This window comes from Pteropus vampyrus, unplaced genomic scaffold (genome assembly GCF_000151845.1).
Source record: "Pteropus vampyrus isolate Shadow unplaced genomic scaffold, Pvam_2.0 Scaffold125, whole genome shotgun sequence".
In the NCBI taxonomy this organism is placed as follows: Eukaryota; Metazoa; Chordata; class Mammalia; order Chiroptera; family Pteropodidae; genus Pteropus; species Pteropus vampyrus.
In genome coordinates, this window is record NW_011888906.1 from 1,081,909 (window position 1) to 1,099,702 (window position 17,794).

At 56.1% G+C, this 17,794-nt stretch overlaps 1 protein-coding gene and 1 pseudogene across 1 annotated transcript in view; both read left to right on the forward strand.

The window, feature by feature from the left end:
* Nucleotides 1-17,794, forward strand: part of SRC (SRC proto-oncogene, non-receptor tyrosine kinase) — a 56,159-nt gene that overhangs the window by 33,273 nt on the left and 5,092 nt on the right. The window contains exons 4-9 of the mRNA XM_023534450.1: nt 2,598-2,855; nt 4,527-4,626; nt 11,933-12,031; nt 12,201-12,304; nt 14,206-14,355; nt 15,962-16,117. Of these exons, the coding sequence (XP_023390218.1) occupies nt 2,606-2,855; nt 4,527-4,626; nt 11,933-12,031; nt 12,201-12,304; nt 14,206-14,355; nt 15,962-16,117 (859 nt within the window). The 5' untranslated portion in view covers nt 2,598-2,605. The remainder of the gene's footprint in view (nt 1-2,597; nt 2,856-4,526; nt 4,627-11,932; nt 12,032-12,200; nt 12,305-14,205; nt 14,356-15,961; nt 16,118-17,794) is intronic.
* Nucleotides 4,642-11,924, forward strand: LOC111743940 (annotated as a pseudogene).

Below are 17,794 nucleotides of genomic sequence, written 5' to 3' on the forward strand. Positions count from 1 at the left end.
GCTGGCCTGGTCTTGAAGGCCCTCTTATGCTTTTTCTGAGTGCTCCAGTGGGGAGTGGTCTTCTCGGTCAGTGGAAAAACTTAGGAGTCCAGGAGCTGTCTTTTTTCCTTTGCCCCATTCCAAAGAGAGCACGTGCATCTTTTTGGTGCTGGAAGGGCCTTCAAGGTTCAGCCCTGGCTCTCCCTCTCACTCCATGGCACATCAGCCAAGTACCATTTCTCCTGTTCTTGGTTACCTCCAGTGACAGGGAGCTCACTCTTCATCATGGAGTTGTTCGAAAGAAAGTTCAGGCCTTAGGAAACATTTTTAAAAAATTAAAAAATTTTATAATTGTTATTTCCTCTCAAAGTTCCACAAGCAAGTCCCCTATTAAAGCATGTGCCCTCTGAGGAAGGACCTGGTCAGTTCATCTCTGTGTCCCCTTGCAGTAACTAGCAGAGGGCTTGCTGCTATGAATGCTGTACTAGGGAGCAAGTGGGTGGGGGGTATAGTTCTAGGGGCTCAGCCTGCATCAAGCCTGAGGCTGTGGGTAACCAGGTCATTAGGTCCCACGGGACACCAATTATATGGGTGCTGATGTGCACTGTGACCTCAGTGATTGAGTTGCCATAGGACATGGCCTTCCTTCTCCCTAGGCCTGTTGGCCTGTCCCTCGGGAGGCCCCAGTGATCCTTTGGGCTACTGAGCAGGTCTCCCCAGGGCCTCCCCAGCCCTATATTCTCTGAGCTGGATTTTTCCCAGGGAGCATGCAGGCCACACCCCCATGTGGCTGCCAGTAGCCTGAGGCCCAGAGGGTACAGGGACTGGCTCAGGTTCACATAGGGAGTGGGGTCACAGAGCTGGACTTGGTGCTCAGGGCTAATAATCTTGCCTGAGGCTCCAACCAGTCAAGGGGACTTTTCCCCATCCGCAGGTTCCCAGGGAAAATTCTGGACTGATTCCAGGGCCTACAGCCTACCCTGGAGAATAGTCGGAACCCACCTCCCCAGTGTGTCCAGAGTCACACAAGCTCAGTGAAAGCTCATGTGGCAGAGTGACCTGCTATGTTCTTGGCACTCTACCTTGACCCATTCAGTTATTACAATGACCCCATCATTTCCAGATGAAGAAACAGGGTGCAGAGAGAAGTTAAGTCACTTTCCTGAGGTCACAGCTGATGAGGAACAGAGCCAGGATCTGAGCTGGGGAGTCTGGCTTCAGAGCCTACCCTTAACAGCTGTGCCCTGCCCGGCCTTGCTCTCTTTTATAAAATGCTTTGCGAAGGTTGAAGATCTGGGAAGCTCTGAGCATTGGGCCTGTTTGAGTCAGAGTCTGATAAATTGTGATCTAAGAGTCAGAGCCATTATGAGTTCTCTTTCTAATCATATCCTCACAACAGCCCTGAGAAGTCTGTTTTATCCCTCTTTTGCAGATGAGGATGCTGAGGACCAGAGAGGGGAAGTGATTTGCCTAGGGTCATACAGTGGGAAGAAGTGGAGCAGGGCCTCTAGTCCACGACCCCCGATTCCACACCTCGTGTTCGTGCTGAGACCCCAGGCTGCTTCCCAGGTCCTCTGGGACAGCTCCTTCCACAGGTGAGGTGGTGACTCATTAGGGAAGCCAAAATGAGGGAGTGGGGAGAAACAGCCAGGATGGCTGGGGAGACCTTGGCCAGCCAGGACCTGAGTATGGGGAAGTAGGAGGCAAAAAGGGAGTGGCCGGGCCTTAGACGTCACTGGGGAGTTTTCAGCTTGGTTTTCTCTGTGTTTCCCAGTCTCTAGACCTCACACATTTCTGGTTCAGAATTCTCAACTCTTGAATAGTTACTCATTCATTCAGCTGTTTATTGACTACCTACTGTGTGCCACCCTTTGCTGGGTACTGGGAGCACAGCAGTGAACTAGACAGATAAAAGCCCATGGCAATAATCATATAATCACACAAATAAAAAAATAAAAATAAAAACTAGGTCACATATTATCAAGGAGAGGCACAAAAGTCAAGGAGACTTAAACCAGTGAAAGGATTTGGAGAACACTTCCAAAGGAGGTGACTTTTGAGCTGAGAACTCAAGGAGGCATGATTTACCCTGGTGAAGTGGTTAGGGAAGAACATTCTGGCAGAGGGAATAGCATGTGCAAAGGCCCTGTGACAATGTTGAGCTCCCAGCAACCACTTCTTCCAACCTCTTGCTGTATCCCTGCCTTGGTTGCAACTTTTAGCACCTATTCTCTGGTGTTAGACAATTTCAGTCAGTCATATATTCACTCAACAAACCCTCAGTGAGCCCTCTCCTATGTGCTAAGTGCTTGGAATACAGACATGACTCAGATACTGCCCCTGCTCATGAGGGACAGAAACAGTGACTCGGGTGGGAGAGGTTAGGGCTTTTAAATGAGCTCTTCTGTGCTTGGCCATGGATGCCATCATTATTCCCATTTTGCAGATGAAACTGAGGCTCCGAAAGGCTATCTTACGGAAAGAGGCTAGTATCCCTCCTTGGGCCTCAGTTTACCCATCTGTACAGTGGGTGGGGGTGGGGGTTGTCTAAGGGGCCCAGGCAGCCCTGCTTGCTCCCAGAGTCCCTCCTTCACCCCAGGGTCCTTTCTCATCTCCAGCCAGGACCATGGGCAGCAACAAGAGCAAGCCCAAGGATGCCAGCCAGCGGCGCCGCAGCTTGGAGCCTGCCGAGAACGCCCACGGTGGTGGCGGGGGCGCCTTCCCCACCTCACAGACCCCCAGCAAGCCGGCTTCCGCTGATGGCCACCGCGGCCCCAACACGGCCTTCAGCCCCACGGCCTCCGAGCCCAAGCTCTTCGGGGGCTTCAACTCCTCGGATACCGTCACCTCCCCGCAGAGGGCGGGGCCGCTGGCTGGTCAGTGGGCCAGGGGGTGCTGGAATGCCTTTGTCCTTCCCTGCTGAGCCCAGGCTGCTCTGCCTGAGAGCTGTGTGCCCTGGGGCAGCGATGCGGCCATTCTGGGCTGCTGTTTCTTTTGCTCACTAAAGGGGAAGAGTCTATGAGTTACATCATCTTGGGGACTGTTGGCAGTTTCCTGGAGGCTCTGGGTGGGGAAAGGCTTTGTACACTGGAAAGTGTGGCGCACACTCAGTCAGACGCAGAGTATAAAGGGGTCTAGAGATATAGGACTGTAGGGGGAAACTGAGGCCCAGAGAGCCAGGGAGCTGTTCAGGGCAGCACTGGGACCATGTCTGAGGCTTTACTCTTTCCTCTGGTCAGTCCAGAGATGGGTCAGGGACAAGGGCTGGTGTGTGGCAGAGGGGGCGGGGCAGATTAGGAGGAAGAGCCTGAGCTGGTCTAGAGGCCAGTCCAACGCCGAGATGCGCCCCTCCGCCCTCTGCTGGCGATTTGAGGTACTGCATCCCCCGACAAGGGACGCTGAAAGAGATGCAGACATGGTCTGGGAGATGGACATACATGAGACACACAAACACGTGTACTCTCACCCGACACACCCACACAGAGCCACACACTCATGGTTACACACATAGAGTCAGCAACTCATTCAAAGACATTCATACAGCACATATACACGTGTTGAGCCATCATAGATACTCAGACACATTTCACACGTAGAAACACTCAAGAGACACGTGAATGTTCACTTTCTAGGCACAGACACACATCCAGTGCAGGTGTACACAAATACAAACACATATACACAAGTAACCTCATGCTCCCAGATGAAGACACAGCCACATATAGTCAGAACTCCTTCAAAGACATGCAGGAGACAGACAGGTACTCAGGAAATGCCATCACAGACTCACAGAGGCACAAATGCACATACACACAATGAGAACACACAAACACACAGACACAAATGCTCACAGACCCCTCAGACACGGACACATACTCAGGTGAGACAAGCAGATCCACAAACAACCATTCATTTGTTCAAGAAATATTTGTGGCACCTCTACTGTGTGCCAAGACTCTTCTGGTGCTGGGGACACAAAATGTGTAAAACAGACAAAAACCCTGTGGGGGGAGAGAAAGCAAGCAAGGCGTATAAACCATAGGGTGTTAGAAGGTGGTAACTGGTGAACAGGAACAGAGAGGGCGGGGGTTGGTAGTAGGGGCTGTAATTGAAATGGACAGGGAGGGCCTCTTTGAGGGGACAGTTACCTGCCATCTGGATCTCCCCAGACACATAGAAGCACCCAGAGAGAGAAATGGAGTGACCTATTCTGGTGCAGTTTCCTTCATTCACCCCACAGTTGTTTCTTGAGCACCTACTATGTGCCAGACTCTGGGAACAAAGATGCCTGTTAGCGGGGGCTTCTGGTTCTATGGGGATGACAGATACCAAACAGATAAGCCCACACCCAGCTTCACCCAAAGCCCAGTGGAACACTCATATATGAAGAGAAGCACATGCCTCCTACACACCCTTGCAGGGCTGCCCACCCCTGAATGTGCCACGCCTCTGGGCTGGGCTCTGAAGGTGTGTGCAGGGCCCTCCTGTCCACCCCTTGCCCCAGCCATGGCCCTGGCTGTTCTGACACACAGCACCCCTCTCTGCAGGGGGAGTGACCACCTTTGTGGCCCTCTATGACTATGAGTCGCGGACAGAGACCGATCTATCCTTCAAGAAAGGGGAGCGGCTCCAGATTGTCAACAACACGTGAGTGCCGTCCTTCTTTGTCATCCCTTGGGACCCTATCCCCTGATCTGGTCTTGGGCCAGAGCTGCTTCTGAGTTTCCCAGAGCCAGGGGGCAACACGATGGGCAGCAGGCAGAGCTGAGTGTCAAGGCTGGCTGATGGCCCGGGAACCATCCTGGGGCTTGTGGGGGTGGTGATGAGGCAGGCGGAGGTGGTTATGGCCCCTGGGATGTGGATTCAGTAAGTAGTCCACAGAGCACAGTGCCTCAGACCCCAGACCCTGTTGAGGGGCATGTAGTCAGGGCCGTACTGGGCCCAGGATCCAGGACGACAAAAAGCAGGGACTACAGCCAGAAGCTATGCCCACAGAGGTGCCCTCATTAATGACCTGGGGCTAGAGGGGCTGGGGTAGCTGGTTAAGCCAGAGTCTCCAGCTGTATGGGGAGGAGCCCACACTGGAAGGGTTGGGGGACCCATGTTGGGCACCTATTGTGAGAGGGTGTGGGTTAGGGTATGGAGGGCAGGGTGCCCTAGAGGATACGTGGTTCACCTCCAGGGCCTCCAGCCTTGGGGTCCTTCCCCTCCTTTTCCTTCCTCTTTCCTTGCCTAGAGTATAGTGGTGACGGGGTACAATGCTGGTCATGGGGGTCCAGTGCAGGCCATGGCCATATGTCCAGGATTGGGGGCAGTGGGGGCTTCGCGGTGAGGGCGGAGTGGGGTGCACTCCTGCGGGAGCTGCTGACAGGGCAGGGCAGAGCTCTGCACCTGCCGTGTGCTGCCCTTGGCAGCGCTTGCCGACCCCCAACCCGCTTGCAGCCTCGGGATCCCCATTCCTGGCCCGCGCTTGCTCCCTCCAGCCTTCTCTCAGCTTCTCCCTCTCTCTGCTTCTCTCTCGCTGGCCCTTAGGAGGAAGGTGGATGTCAGGTGTGTACACACTTTGTGGGCGAGCCGGGTTGGGGCGCTTTGCTGGAGGGGGTGGGGCTGCAGTCTGCATGTGGCCTTGTTTCCTGCCTGTGGTTTTGGGCTCCCTTGGCTGCCCCCCTCCAGCTTCCCAAGCTTATGCCCCCACTCCCAGGCAGTTTGACCATGTCCCTTAACCCCAGGTTGAGAATGGGGAGGGTCCTCCCATCACCCCCCATCACTCCCCATCACTTCTCCTCACTATCCACCTTCTTAACTCACTCATTCCCCATTTCGACCCACACTGAGTGCCAGCTGCATGCAGGGTCCAGTGCTGGGCCCGCCTGGGGCCTGGGTGGAGAAGGCCTTGTCCATGCCTTCCTGGAGCCAGAGTGTGGCCAGGAGCCAGCCCTAGTTAAAAGGCCATGTGGCAGGCAGTGGGCGGGGCCAGGGTCAGCCCAGGCATTAGAGCTCTACTGTGTGCCCCGCTCTGGTGGTGGCCACAGGGACTGGGAGGTTCAGACAGGTCTTCGAAGGAAGAGCAGTGAAGTCATGTGGCATGGGAGGTGATGGAAGTCAGTCTCTTGCAGAGGGACAGCTTGTGGAAGGCTGCAGCACTGGAGTGGGCAGAATGCCTCAGGGCTGTGCAAGGGCAAGAAGTTTCTAGAGGATAGAGTAGAATTGATCCCTGAGCATCCTCGAAGGCCTGGCTAAGGAGGTTGGACATTGCCACCATCTCTGAGCGTGTCTTGCTTGTTCCTGCCTCCCTGCCCTGTGCATGCTGTTTCCTCGGCCTGAAACACCCTTTGTCCCATCTGCCTGGCAAACTCCTATTCAGCCCTCAAGATCTAGCTCAGGACTGCCTTCCCTGTGAGGCACAAGGGAAAAGAGGTGCCAGGCGCTGTGCCAGGCATTTTTACCTGCGTCCTTGTCTTTACTCTGCTACATTCCCACCAGGGTTGTAGTGACAGGGGGAAGGGCTGTCTTCATTTCACAAATGAGGAAACTGAGGCTCAGAGATATGAAGGCCCTTGCCCAAGGTCACACAGCTACCAAATAGCAAAGCCAGGATTGGGAGTTGGGCAGCAGCCCTCTCCTCTTTTCAAGCTGCTCTCCCTGGGGGAGGGGGTTTCCCCAACTTTCCACCCCCTCACATGTCCTAGTCCCAATGCCACCTGGTCTCTCATGGTTCCAGCCTTTGGCATCTGCCTCTCTGAGACTGGGAGCTCCTTGAGGGCGGCTCTCAGGTCTGCCACATTTCTGGGTTCCCCCATCACCTGTCGCTCAGCACACCGGGGTGGGGGTGGGGGTGGGGGTGCCCCGCTGGTGCTGGTGAACAAGGTGAACGAATGGTAATAAAATAGTGCTGTTCGTTGCGCTTTGTGGGTGGGCCGGGTTTCGTGCTTTCCGTTGCATTATTTGATTTATACATCACCACGGCCCTTGGAAAGTGCAAACTCATATTTGCTCCATTTTACAGATGAAGAGACTGAGGCCCAAAGAGGTAAAATGACTTGCTTGAGGTCACACAGCTCATGGTGGCAGAGCAGGGAAGAGTAGGCCTGACCCATGGCCCTTGTAGGGGGACTCAGTGGAGGCCAGGAGGAGCCAGGAGGAGGGAAAGGCCCGTGCAGGGAGGATGCATCAGGTTGGAGCCTTCGAAGTGTTGGGGAGTCTCAGCCAGCAGTGATGGGGAGGGCCTCTCAGCTGGGGTCACGGCTTGAGCAAAGGTGTGGTGGGGGAAGAGGCTCCGGAAATTTTGATTCTGCCTCTTTCACCCAGAGTTCAAGGGCAGCCCTCACTCTTTCCTTTGTCCAGTCCCTTCCCTTCCTTTTTCCGGCCTTCCGGGATGGGCTGCCAGGAGGGCTGGCAGTGCTGCAGCCCCGTCCATGGGAAGCCCTCGGTGGCAGTGAGGCACCTGATTAGAAGGTGGGGGTGAATTGGGAGCCTGTCCTCACATCATAAGGCTCAGCTGCTCCTTTACCTGAGAAGTCAGGTGGCAGTAGAGTTGGGGGCTGGCATTAGAGGAACAGGAGGGATACAGGAATGGGGGAGCGCTTAGTGGAAGATGGGCCACCCAAATTTGAGGTGTTCAGATCTCACACCTCAGGGGCCATCCTGCCTGTCCTTCCACCATTATTGCTTAATCCCCCAGTCAGTCCCCCACCCCAACACCCCTCTCCTGTAAGTGGGAATTTCTGAGTCTAACCTCTGGCTAAACTGGGTGGCAGGGGAGGTGAGAGCTTAAGGATGAGCCTCTGTCGCTGGGGTTTGGCCGGGGCTGGCTGGGTCAGGGTCCTCACGGTAGCAGGTCTGGAGACCCCACTCCCCAGATCTTCATGCCACATAGCCTGGAGTCCTAGAATCCTGGGTGCTGTGCGGGCCTGGGTCTGAGGAAGCCCACTGGGGTCTGAGGTCTCATTGCTCCAAGCCCCTGGCCCTGGTGTCTGAGTCTCCAGGAACGGGCGCTCCTCTGGGTCTGACTCTGGATCGCTCCCTGAACTACCCCTTCCTCCCATCCAGATTCCAGCAGCTTTGGGTGGCGGGGGAGCCCTCCATCAGGCACTGACCTCTGCCACCTTGTCCTGGGCACTTCAGTTCTACCCTTCACCATGGGGCAGGGGACACCTTCCTGCCCTCCTTACATGACCTGCCTTGGCCTCACCCTGCTCTCTCTCCACTAACCATGTGCCCAGGCCTCAGGGCTTGGAAACTTGCCTGCCTGGGCCATGCCCAGCTGCCCTGGCTTGCCTGCAATCCCCAGAATGCTTCTCTGACGGTCCCAGCAGCCCAAGTGAGTTAAATATAAGTGCTCAAACTGGCATTACTTCCCAGGTTCCAAAGTTGCCACACCACATATCAGTCTGGCTGGCACAAAGATTAGGGTCCAAAAAGAGGATCCTGAGGCTCGGAGAGGTGAGGTCAGTAGCCCGAGGTCACACAGCTAGTGGACAGCAGGTGGGATGTGATATCGTAGCTAGGGACTCCTGGTCCACTGCTTTCTCCTTTGGCCACTGGTGGGAAAGTGGCAGGTCAGACAGGAAATGTGTGATTCCCTTTCTTTTTCCTGCCCACCTGATAAGGACCAGGCCCTAGGGAAGATGCAAAAAAATCCGCTCGACCTGCTAGGATAACGCTGCTGTTACTTCTGCAGCTGGGTTTGGGTTGGTGTTCCTGGCTGGACTGGTCTGGAGAGCTATGGGCCCCCTCCTGTGGGAGCAGCCCCAGGCCTTTGGCAGCCACCTATGGCAGGTTTGAGCCTCCCAGACCATAGACTTGGGAAGATGGGGCTTGATAGCTCCATTTCACAGGTGGGCAAACTGAGGCTCAGATAATAATCACAGTAATTCTTACCCAGAGTTAGCTTGATGCTGATTTACACACTGTGCCTGCAAGGGAGATTCTGTGACTATTATTTCCTTTTTATAGATGAGGACGCTAAGACTCAGAGGGGCTAGGATACTTGCCCAAGGTCACACAGCAAACCCTTACTGGAGACTGGCACTGAGCTGCTTTGGAGAGTGGGAAAGGGCACCACTGAGATACAGATTCAATTGTTTTTCTTTTGTAGCCAAATCATAACACTAACAGTTCATGCACATTGAGCACCTACTATGTGCCAGACCCTGTGCTGGTACTGTACATTCCTCAGAGGGAGGCGTGAGCATCCCCATCCTACAGATGGGGAAACTGAGGCAGTACCATGGTCACACAGCCTGCAAGTGGTGAGCTGAGATGGGGTCTGGGGTGACTGACTCTGCTCTCGGACACCTCTCAAGCTGGGCCCAGGCCACAGCTGGACGTCGGGTCCTTTAGTGAGATTGCAGTGCACCACCATCCCTGCCCTAGGGAACGAAGACCTCCAGACCGGCCTGGGAGCCCAGACTCACGTGGGCTGATGTTGCGGGGCTGGAGGCCCTACTGGCTGAAGTCTGGGTAACATCAGTAGTGCTGAACCCCCTTGCTTCTGGCTGGCTTTTGGGCACGTGCTCCCGCTGGCCTTCCACTCTGCGGGCTCCCCGGAGGCTGGCCAGCTTGCAGACTCTGGCCTTGTCAATCTGCTTTGTTTGTAACCTCTGATGGAGATCTCAGGCCTGTCCACCACCCCTAGGCCTGCTGCTTCCTCCCCAAGGGAATCCTAGCCCCTGAAGGCCTGGGGAGGCTGCAGGGGTCCTGGAGGCTTGTTGTGTCTGGCTGAGGGCACCCGAGGGCCCTGGTTCTCACCCTTGTTCTGCCCTTGATTTGCTGTATAGCTTTGGGCAAATCCTTGCCTTTCTCTTTGCCTTAGTTTCCCCCTTGGTGAAATGAAGGCTTTGGACTCAGTTGTTACCTGTGACTTGAGTCCTTGCTTTATAGCTTCGGGCAAGTCTCTGTTCCTCTCCGTGCCTCAGTTTCCCCAGTTCTACAAAGGAAGTGCTGGGTTACATTAGCCGGGGTGCCATGTGTCCTCGGGCTGGTCCCTCAACATCTGTGAGCCCTGGTTCCCTAATCTGGGGTGAGGCTGCCTTCCTTCCTCGCAGGTGGCCTTGAAGGTCAATGGGACAGACAGCGTGGACAGCCGCCAGTGGGCGCACAACAGGAGGTAGATGGAGGTCCTGGGCATCCAAGGGCTTCATTCCTTGAGGTGGACCTCGCCCCCTTATTTCTGGGCCCTTCCTTTCCTGCAGACTCCCACATGAGCTGCGTCCCTGCCCGAGTGTGTGTCAGTGTGGCACAGCCAAGGCAGCCCGCACAGCCCTCATCGCGCTGCCTTTGCCTCAGTCCAGAAGGGACGCCCTCCCCTCTGGTTCAGCCTCGCCGCCCACCGCCCCCTGCTCCCCAGCTGAGCCCTGGGTCTCGGTGTACTCTGACAGGTCCTTGGAGAGCTCCCCGAGCCACACTCTCTCCTGGCTTCAACGTCTCTATAGTCAAAACGGGCTGAAGAATGTGGGTCAAAGGAAAGCTCAGAAGAACCAGGAGACAGGGTTCAGGTTCAAGTCCAGACTGTGTGACTGTGGGCAAGGGCCTTTCTCCCTCTGGGCCCCAGCAATGGTGAGGGGAGCACATCCTGCTTGCTGTGTATCTTCTCAGGGTCATGGTGAGGTCCAAAGGCAGCCTTGGACTGAGAAGCTCAGCACGCTTTCAAGCCTCGCGGCCCCTGTGGGGGACGGTTCCTTCTCATCTGGCGGTGGGGAACCTGGGCAGACGTTGAGCAGAGGACGTTGCTTTTCTGGCCCTAGTCTTCCCCTCTACACAAGAGGAATGGGAGGGGGTTGGACCCTACTTCCCAGGCAGCCCTTCCCATTGCCACACTCCCCCCAACTCCCCATGGACCCTCTCCCTGTCCCCTTTGGTTGCTTTGGATGTCAGGCCTCTGTGGCTGCCCCGCCTTGTCCCCTGTCCCCAGCACCGCCTGGCTCTCCCCGTCTTCCTCGCTCTTTCTGCCTCTCTCTCTCACCACCCCCATCTCTGCCTCTTCTTTCCTGTTGGGCTCTCGCTTTCTCCTCTCTCCTCTGTGTCTCTGGACCCCCGCTCCAGCCAGACCTGGTTCACATTCAGATGGCTACAAAGGTACTTTGCCCCCTCCCCACTCCCACACAGGCCCAGGGGACCCGGCAGTGTGGGGGGCTCCTTCTGCCCCGGTCCCCATCTCCTTCTCCTTGTGGGACAGTTAGTATAGAAGTGACCCTGGGCATTGGGGCTCTGCCAGCTCAGCCCCTCTGACATGACTCGCTGTGTGATTTTGGGCAAGTCACAGCCCCCTCTGGCCTCAGTTTCCCCTGTAGATAGGAAGGCTGCAAGAGAAGTCCTGTAATTTTAGCTGAAGAGCCCTTTAGGTGTGACCTGTGATTTGTAACAAAGACTAGTACTGCTCTAGTTTGCAGGGTTGGCACCTGGATTGTCACCAAGCCCCCAAAAAGGCCACCCCCTGTCTCCACTCAGGTCTCACCAGGTCCCAGGATTGGGCTTCCAAATCTCAGGGCTTGGGGAGGCTTCAAAGATCTGATTTGACATCCATCTTGGGCAGGAATCGTGTCTCTTGTTGTAACTTGCTTGTTCCCCAGAGACAAGGAGCTCCCTCCTTTATCCCTGAGGCAGCTCTTGGCATCTCGAGATGACTTGGTTCTCTCTGAAGGGCAGCAGATCACTTCCTGTCCTAGGACTCTGCCCCTATGGATTTGAGCCTCAGGCTGACCAAGGTCCGTCCTTCCACAATCCTGGATCAAGCCTATCTGAGTCAGCTTTGGCTAAGAGGCATCTAGTCCAGGGAGAGGAAAAGTTCCAGGCCAGCTTGACCTGGCAGGCTGCAAGTGGCCTGGTCCCACTGCTCCCTGTGCTCCACTTGGCCTCAGGAGCCCCCAGCACAGCACCCCTGAAGATTGCAGGAACCAGGGCCCACCGCTGATGGCTTCCCTTGTTTTTGCTCCCTCCTCCTCCCCCTGCTCAGAGAGGGAGACTGGTGGCTTGCCCACTCGCTCAGCACCGGACAGACGGGCTACATCCCCAGCAACTACGTGGCGCCCTCTGATTCCATCCAAGCCGAGGAGTGAGTATCAACTCTGGCCTTTTGCTTGCTCACCATTGCTGCCGATTCAGAGCCTCTACCTTGGGCAGAGTGGGAGGTCTGGCTACCCAGGGCCGGAGCCGCATCCCAGGAAGAGGCACCGTGGATAGTTCCTGGACCACCAACAGCATCCTCTTCCCTCCTGCCCCAGGTGGTACTTTGGCAAGATCACCAGACGGGAGTCAGAGCGGTTACTGCTCAACGCGGAGAACCCGAGAGGGACCTTCCTAGTGCGAGAAAGCGAGACCACAAAAGGTAGGAGCACTCCTGCTGGCCAGTGGGAACAGTCTTTTTGTGGGTTGCTTCAGCTGAGGGTTGCAGAATGAATAGGAGTTTGGTATATGGGATGAAGTGGTAAGAGCGGTAGAGAAAATGATAGGATAAAGGCAGGGAGGTGCTTTTGAGGAACACTGGGTTATCTGGGCTTGGCCAGAGGTGCAGCAGAAAATGACACTTAGTCTCCCTGGCCTCAGTTTCTTCAGATGAGGAATGGACATAGGTTGTCAGGATGACTGAGGGTCACACAGCAAAAGGCTTGTTCCCAGGGTGGGTGCTGATACAATGGGCCCCTATTCTTCTCCTTCTTCAGGGGGCTTTGGGGCTGGACAGGGTTCTGGGACTTGCCTCTGCCCTTCCCCGACAGCCCGGGCCCCTGTTCCTCTCCTGTCCCTTCCCCCAACCAGAGAATGCGTATCACCCGCTTACTTTCCCTTCAGCCCCTCTGCAAGTGGGCTGCAGGTGGCCCCATCACCATGGCAACAAAGCTGGGCCACTTCCTGTGGGCCTGGGGCTCAGCGGGAGATGGGAAAGCAGATCATCTATGTCACGCATGTACATTTATGAGCGGTCGTGTGGCCGTGCACGCTATGTGTGGGTCTGGGCATGTGTGTGCACGTGGGGGTGGAATCGTCTGTGTGTTGCTGCGTGGGAGTGAGTTGTGGTGGGTTTGTCTTCATGCCTGGGGCCTGGGAAGTATGTGCCTGTGTTAGCATGAGTCCACTGAGCACAGGCATGCCTGCGTGTGTGCACATGTGGTCAGAGGTTGGCTTTGGGCTCAGGCCTGTGGCTTCTAAGTGCAGAGGGCCTGGATCATCTGCAGCAAGTCAAAGATGCCCCACGTAGGCTTTAGAGACCCGGCTACTGGTTCAAGTCCCAGCTCTGTGCCTGACTTACTGGGTTCCCTGAGGCTAGCTGCTTTCCCTCTCTGGGCCTCCTTTTCTTTACACAGGATCTTAATCCCTACCAGAGGACTGGTCCGAATGTCAGTAGGCTTCTAGCACGTATACTAGATGCCTGTATGCTACTTCCCAAGAAGGGCTTTCTCTGGCCGCTGGAGCCTTTGCTCCCACTGCCCCTGCCTCTGGGCTTTGTTCCCTGATGCTGCTCCAGGCATCTCTTGAGCTCAGGTTAACAGGGGCTCCTAGCCAGGCCTGGTGGGAAGAAGGAAGCTTTTCCAGCCCAAAGCTTTTCCAGGCTTGAGGAAAACAGGGAGGGGCCCATTAAGGCTGGCACAGCTGAGCCTTGGCAGTCTTCAGGCCACGCCCAGCACATGATCTCCTGCCCACAACTGCCACAGCCTCAGCCAACCACCAGCTCCTGCCCGAGCCTGGAGTCTTTAGGAAGTGGCGGGGCACAGATAGTGCTCTCATGGGCAGATCCAGAGAGGGAAAGCTGTTAGTCCGGGGACACACAGCCACTTGAGGCCATTCCTACGCTCCCAGCAAACATTTATTAAGCACCTCCTGTGTGCTAGGCTCTCTTATATGTGGTCTCATTGAATCTTCCCAGCCGCCCTGGGAGTAGCCCCATTGTACAGAGGAGGAAACTGAAGCCTAGAGAAGGCAAGCAACTTGTCCAGGTTGCACAGGTGGGATGTACACCCAGGCTTCAGGGGTCTTGCCAGAGCCAAGGATGCATGGCGAGGCTTTCTGTTCAGGTGTCGCTTTGCTCACTTGGCCCTGTCTCGGTGGTTGCCCCAGAGCTGAGTGCTCAGAGACAGGTTGGACCAGACCCGGCTCTGCCCTGGGCCAGGGGTTTGGTGACCTGGCCTCACTCTTCCATTCTGTGTGGGATAGGCACAGAACTGCACTTAGTGCCATGGCCTGTGGGGGCGACAGGCATGGTGGTCATGGCTCCTCTCTGGCCCTGCCCTGCAGGTGCCTACTGCCTCTCAGTGTCTGACTTCGACAATGCCAAGGGCCTCAACGTGAAGCACTACAAGATCCGCAAGCTGGACAGTGGCGGCTTCTACATCACCTCTCGCACCCAGTTCAACAGTCTGCAGCAGCTCGTAGCCTACTACTCCAGTGAGTGCCCCTTCTCTGCCCTGGTGCAGGCCTCCAGGGGCTGGGCAGCTGGGGCCAGGGGAGAGCAGGTTGCCTGGGCCTGGGGCTAGGCCCTATGAGGGCGTGTGGCGGGGAGTTATCTCAGCCCAGCTGCAGACCCCGAGGAGGGGGCTTTGGGGGCAGCGAGGGCTGGGGCTTCTGTTATATCCTGAGGGCGTGCTGCTCCCGCTCTTCTCCCCCTTTACTTCCCCTGCCCCTTCTTCCTTCCCCCGCTTTCCCTCCTCCTTTTCCACTCCTCCCTCCCCATCTCTTCCCTCTTCCCTTCCTGTGCTCTCTTCCCTGTTTCCCCTCATTCCTCTTCCCTCGCTGGCTCCCTCCTCTTTCTCCTCCTCTGCAGCTGGCTGGTGGGGGGTGGGGCTGCCTGGAGGAGTGAGCAGGGAAGGGAGGGGGCACAGTCTGGTGTCGGTTATCTCTGCAGCCCTAGGACCGGTCTGAACCGGTTACTGGGAGAGGAGGAGGGGGTGGCCAGATCGATGCCTGCAAAGAGGGAAAGAGGGAGAGAAAGAGCGAGCCAGAGCAGGCAGTGAGCTCACATGTGCAGGCCATGTGTGCAATAATGTGGCTGCTCCTTCTGGATGTCCAGGGCTACCTGGTGGACTGAAGTGTCATGGGCCTGTGTGAACCCCTGTGGGTGGGTCTCTGTGGATGCCGTGTGGCTGTGGCTTGTAGTCGTGGCCTCTGTGTGCAGGTGTGGCCTATCCTGAGAGTGCCAGCTGTTCCCCACTCCACACCTCCTCTTCCTCTGTCAGGCGGGCCTCCTGACTCGCTCCAGGATGTGCCACTTCTCTCTGTCCCCTTGGCCACCACAGCTGTTCCTTCAGAACCCTGTTTCCCCAAATCAAAGCCTTCCAGGGACTATCTTGGAATCTTAGGATAAAGACCCCAGTGTGGTCTCTTGGGTAGTCTAAATCCATTCTTAGGTAGTCTAAGTAAGCATGGCCGTGGGTAGTCGAAACCTGGGGCTACCTTTTCCCTATTCATTTCCCTGAAGCCCCGCTGGCCTCCTTTCAACTCCTCTAACTCAGCAGCTGTTCCTCCCTAACTAAGGGCCTTTGCACAGGCCTGAGCCACTGTGCCCTCTGTGTGGAGTGCTGTTCCCTAGTTAACCACACCTATGCCTGCAGATCTAAGCCCAAGTACTACTTCCTCTGGGAAGCCTTCCAAGAGTCCACCAGCCTCCCTGCTGTTACATGCACAGCTCCCCTCTATCACACACAGGGTCCTGGGAGTTGATTAAGGGAAGTTGGGCTCCCCTTGGACTGTGAGCTCCCTGAAGCCAGAGTTCTACTGGACTTGTCCCCCACTGGGTCCCTGGCACCCATCTAACTGGTCGCCCCTTAAAGTCTGATGATTGAATGGATGAATGAGCGGATGCATGAGGCAGTGAGGACCTGTGTGGGGTGAAAGTGTGTACACACAGGTGTGGACGCCTGGCCTCAAGGGCATCCTGTGTGTCCCTGAAGCCTGTGTGCATGCATCGTGTAGGTCTGTACTCACACTGTGTGGGAGAGGGAGGTCCCAGGGTGGAACCCCGGCCTGAACTCCACCTCCCTGCTTCCATCTTTAGAACATGCTGATGGCCTGTGCCACCGCCTCACCACTGTGTGCCCCACATCCAAGCCACAGACTCAGGGCCTGGCCAAGGATGCCTGGGAGATCCCCCGGGAGTCACTGCGGTTGGAGGTCAAGCTGGGCCAGGGCTGCTTTGGAGAGGTGTGGATGGGTAAGGCCTCTCCCCTGCCCCCTCAGAGGAGACCACGGTCCACTTGGGGGCACTTCGGTGTCCCCACCCGAGAACCAGACAGATGTCCATCCTGTCTGGCAGCTCAAGGTCCCCTATGTGTCCCTTCCCTTTACCCCCCTGAGACTTCGTTGCCTCTGCTGAACAGTGGGCCTTTCTAAATACGAAGCTTCCCTAGTGGTGGCTGGCACAAAGATGGGGTGCGGCTCCCCCCGCCCCCGCCTCTGCAGACCATGGCACCTGTTTATCAAGGACTGCTCAGGGCTGGGCATTGCAATTCCTCGTGACTTGCCCCGGTGGTCTTGGCTAGGAGGCTTCACTCTGAGCCTCGATTTTGCCAACTGTAAAATGGGGCCGGTGATAACAGGACCCATTGTGGGGTTGTGAGAACACTGGGCCAGTGTGCATCCACATATTACCTCTTAGCCCTGGGAAGAGCAGCCCCAGCTCGTGGAGGGAGCGCTGGGAAGTGCAGGTCTGGCATGTTCTGGGCCTGTTAACAGTCTCCTGTGTAACCCCGGAGAAACAGCAAAACCTTCCTTGAAAACAAATACACGCAGCCCTGATGAAACTCAGGCCCCCGTCCGCTGACTGGTTTCTGCTGACACAGGAATCATGGACGTTGGGGTGAGGTAGGCATGACGGTTTTAAGCTTGTGGCTTCAGCGGAAGGATCATGGTGTGCTGTCTTCAAGGTTTTCATCGGAGCCACGATATGCACTTGGCATCACTGTTTCCACTTTCCTCCCTTCAGAGGAAGAGATGATGGAGCTGTGCAGAGAGGGTTCCTGGGTGGAAGGCACTGCAGGGGCAAAGGCCTGGAGGCCGGAGGTCAGGCCAAGTCAGGAAAGGGGCGGTGTTGGCTTTGAGCTAGGGAGAGGGGGAGAGGGTCGAGAAGCTGGCTTCTAGGCACAGACACAAAATGAGGATGTGAGCAAAACCTGAATAAGTCCACGGCGTCAGGCATTCTGGTGGCTCTAAGACTCATACCTGCTTAGGCGTGCGATGGTGTTAGTGGGAGAGGTTCTCACTTCTTCCGCAGTGCTCCAGGTAGACTTGTGAGGTGCCAGGTACAGATCCTCAGGTGGGCTGTTCCAGAAGGGCCACAGAAGCAGGCCTGAGCCCCAACCCTTAGATGGAGGCCCAGAGACTGGGAGGAGTGGGCCCCAGGCCACTTATCAGAGAAGCTTCAGCCCAGCAGTGACAAGAACTCAGATTAAACACACTGGTCTAGAACACAGCTTCTCCCAAGGCTCCACAAAAAACCAGAGAATCATAAAGTGATAGCTGCGACTCTTATTTATTGTGCTTTCACAGAGGGTCTGGCCCAGCGGCTAAAATCTCATTTAATGCTCCAATAGCCCCACAGGGAGACACTATCGCATTGCCATTTTTCAGACAAAAAGACGGAGGCTCGGAGAGGGGAATTGACCCACTCACGGTCTCACTGCCGGCAGGAGGCAGAGGTTGGAGTCAAACCAGCCAATTTGGCCTCCAAACCATTGTACTTAGTGTGATGCCTTACTTTTTGGGGAGTGTGGTTCGAGACAGCCTCTTATTTGGGTGGCCTGTTCTGAGACCGCTTCACCTTGCCCTGGGCCCCATTCATTTGCCAGCGCCTGAGGCACCAGAAAGAACATGAGTTGTAACCATGGTCTCC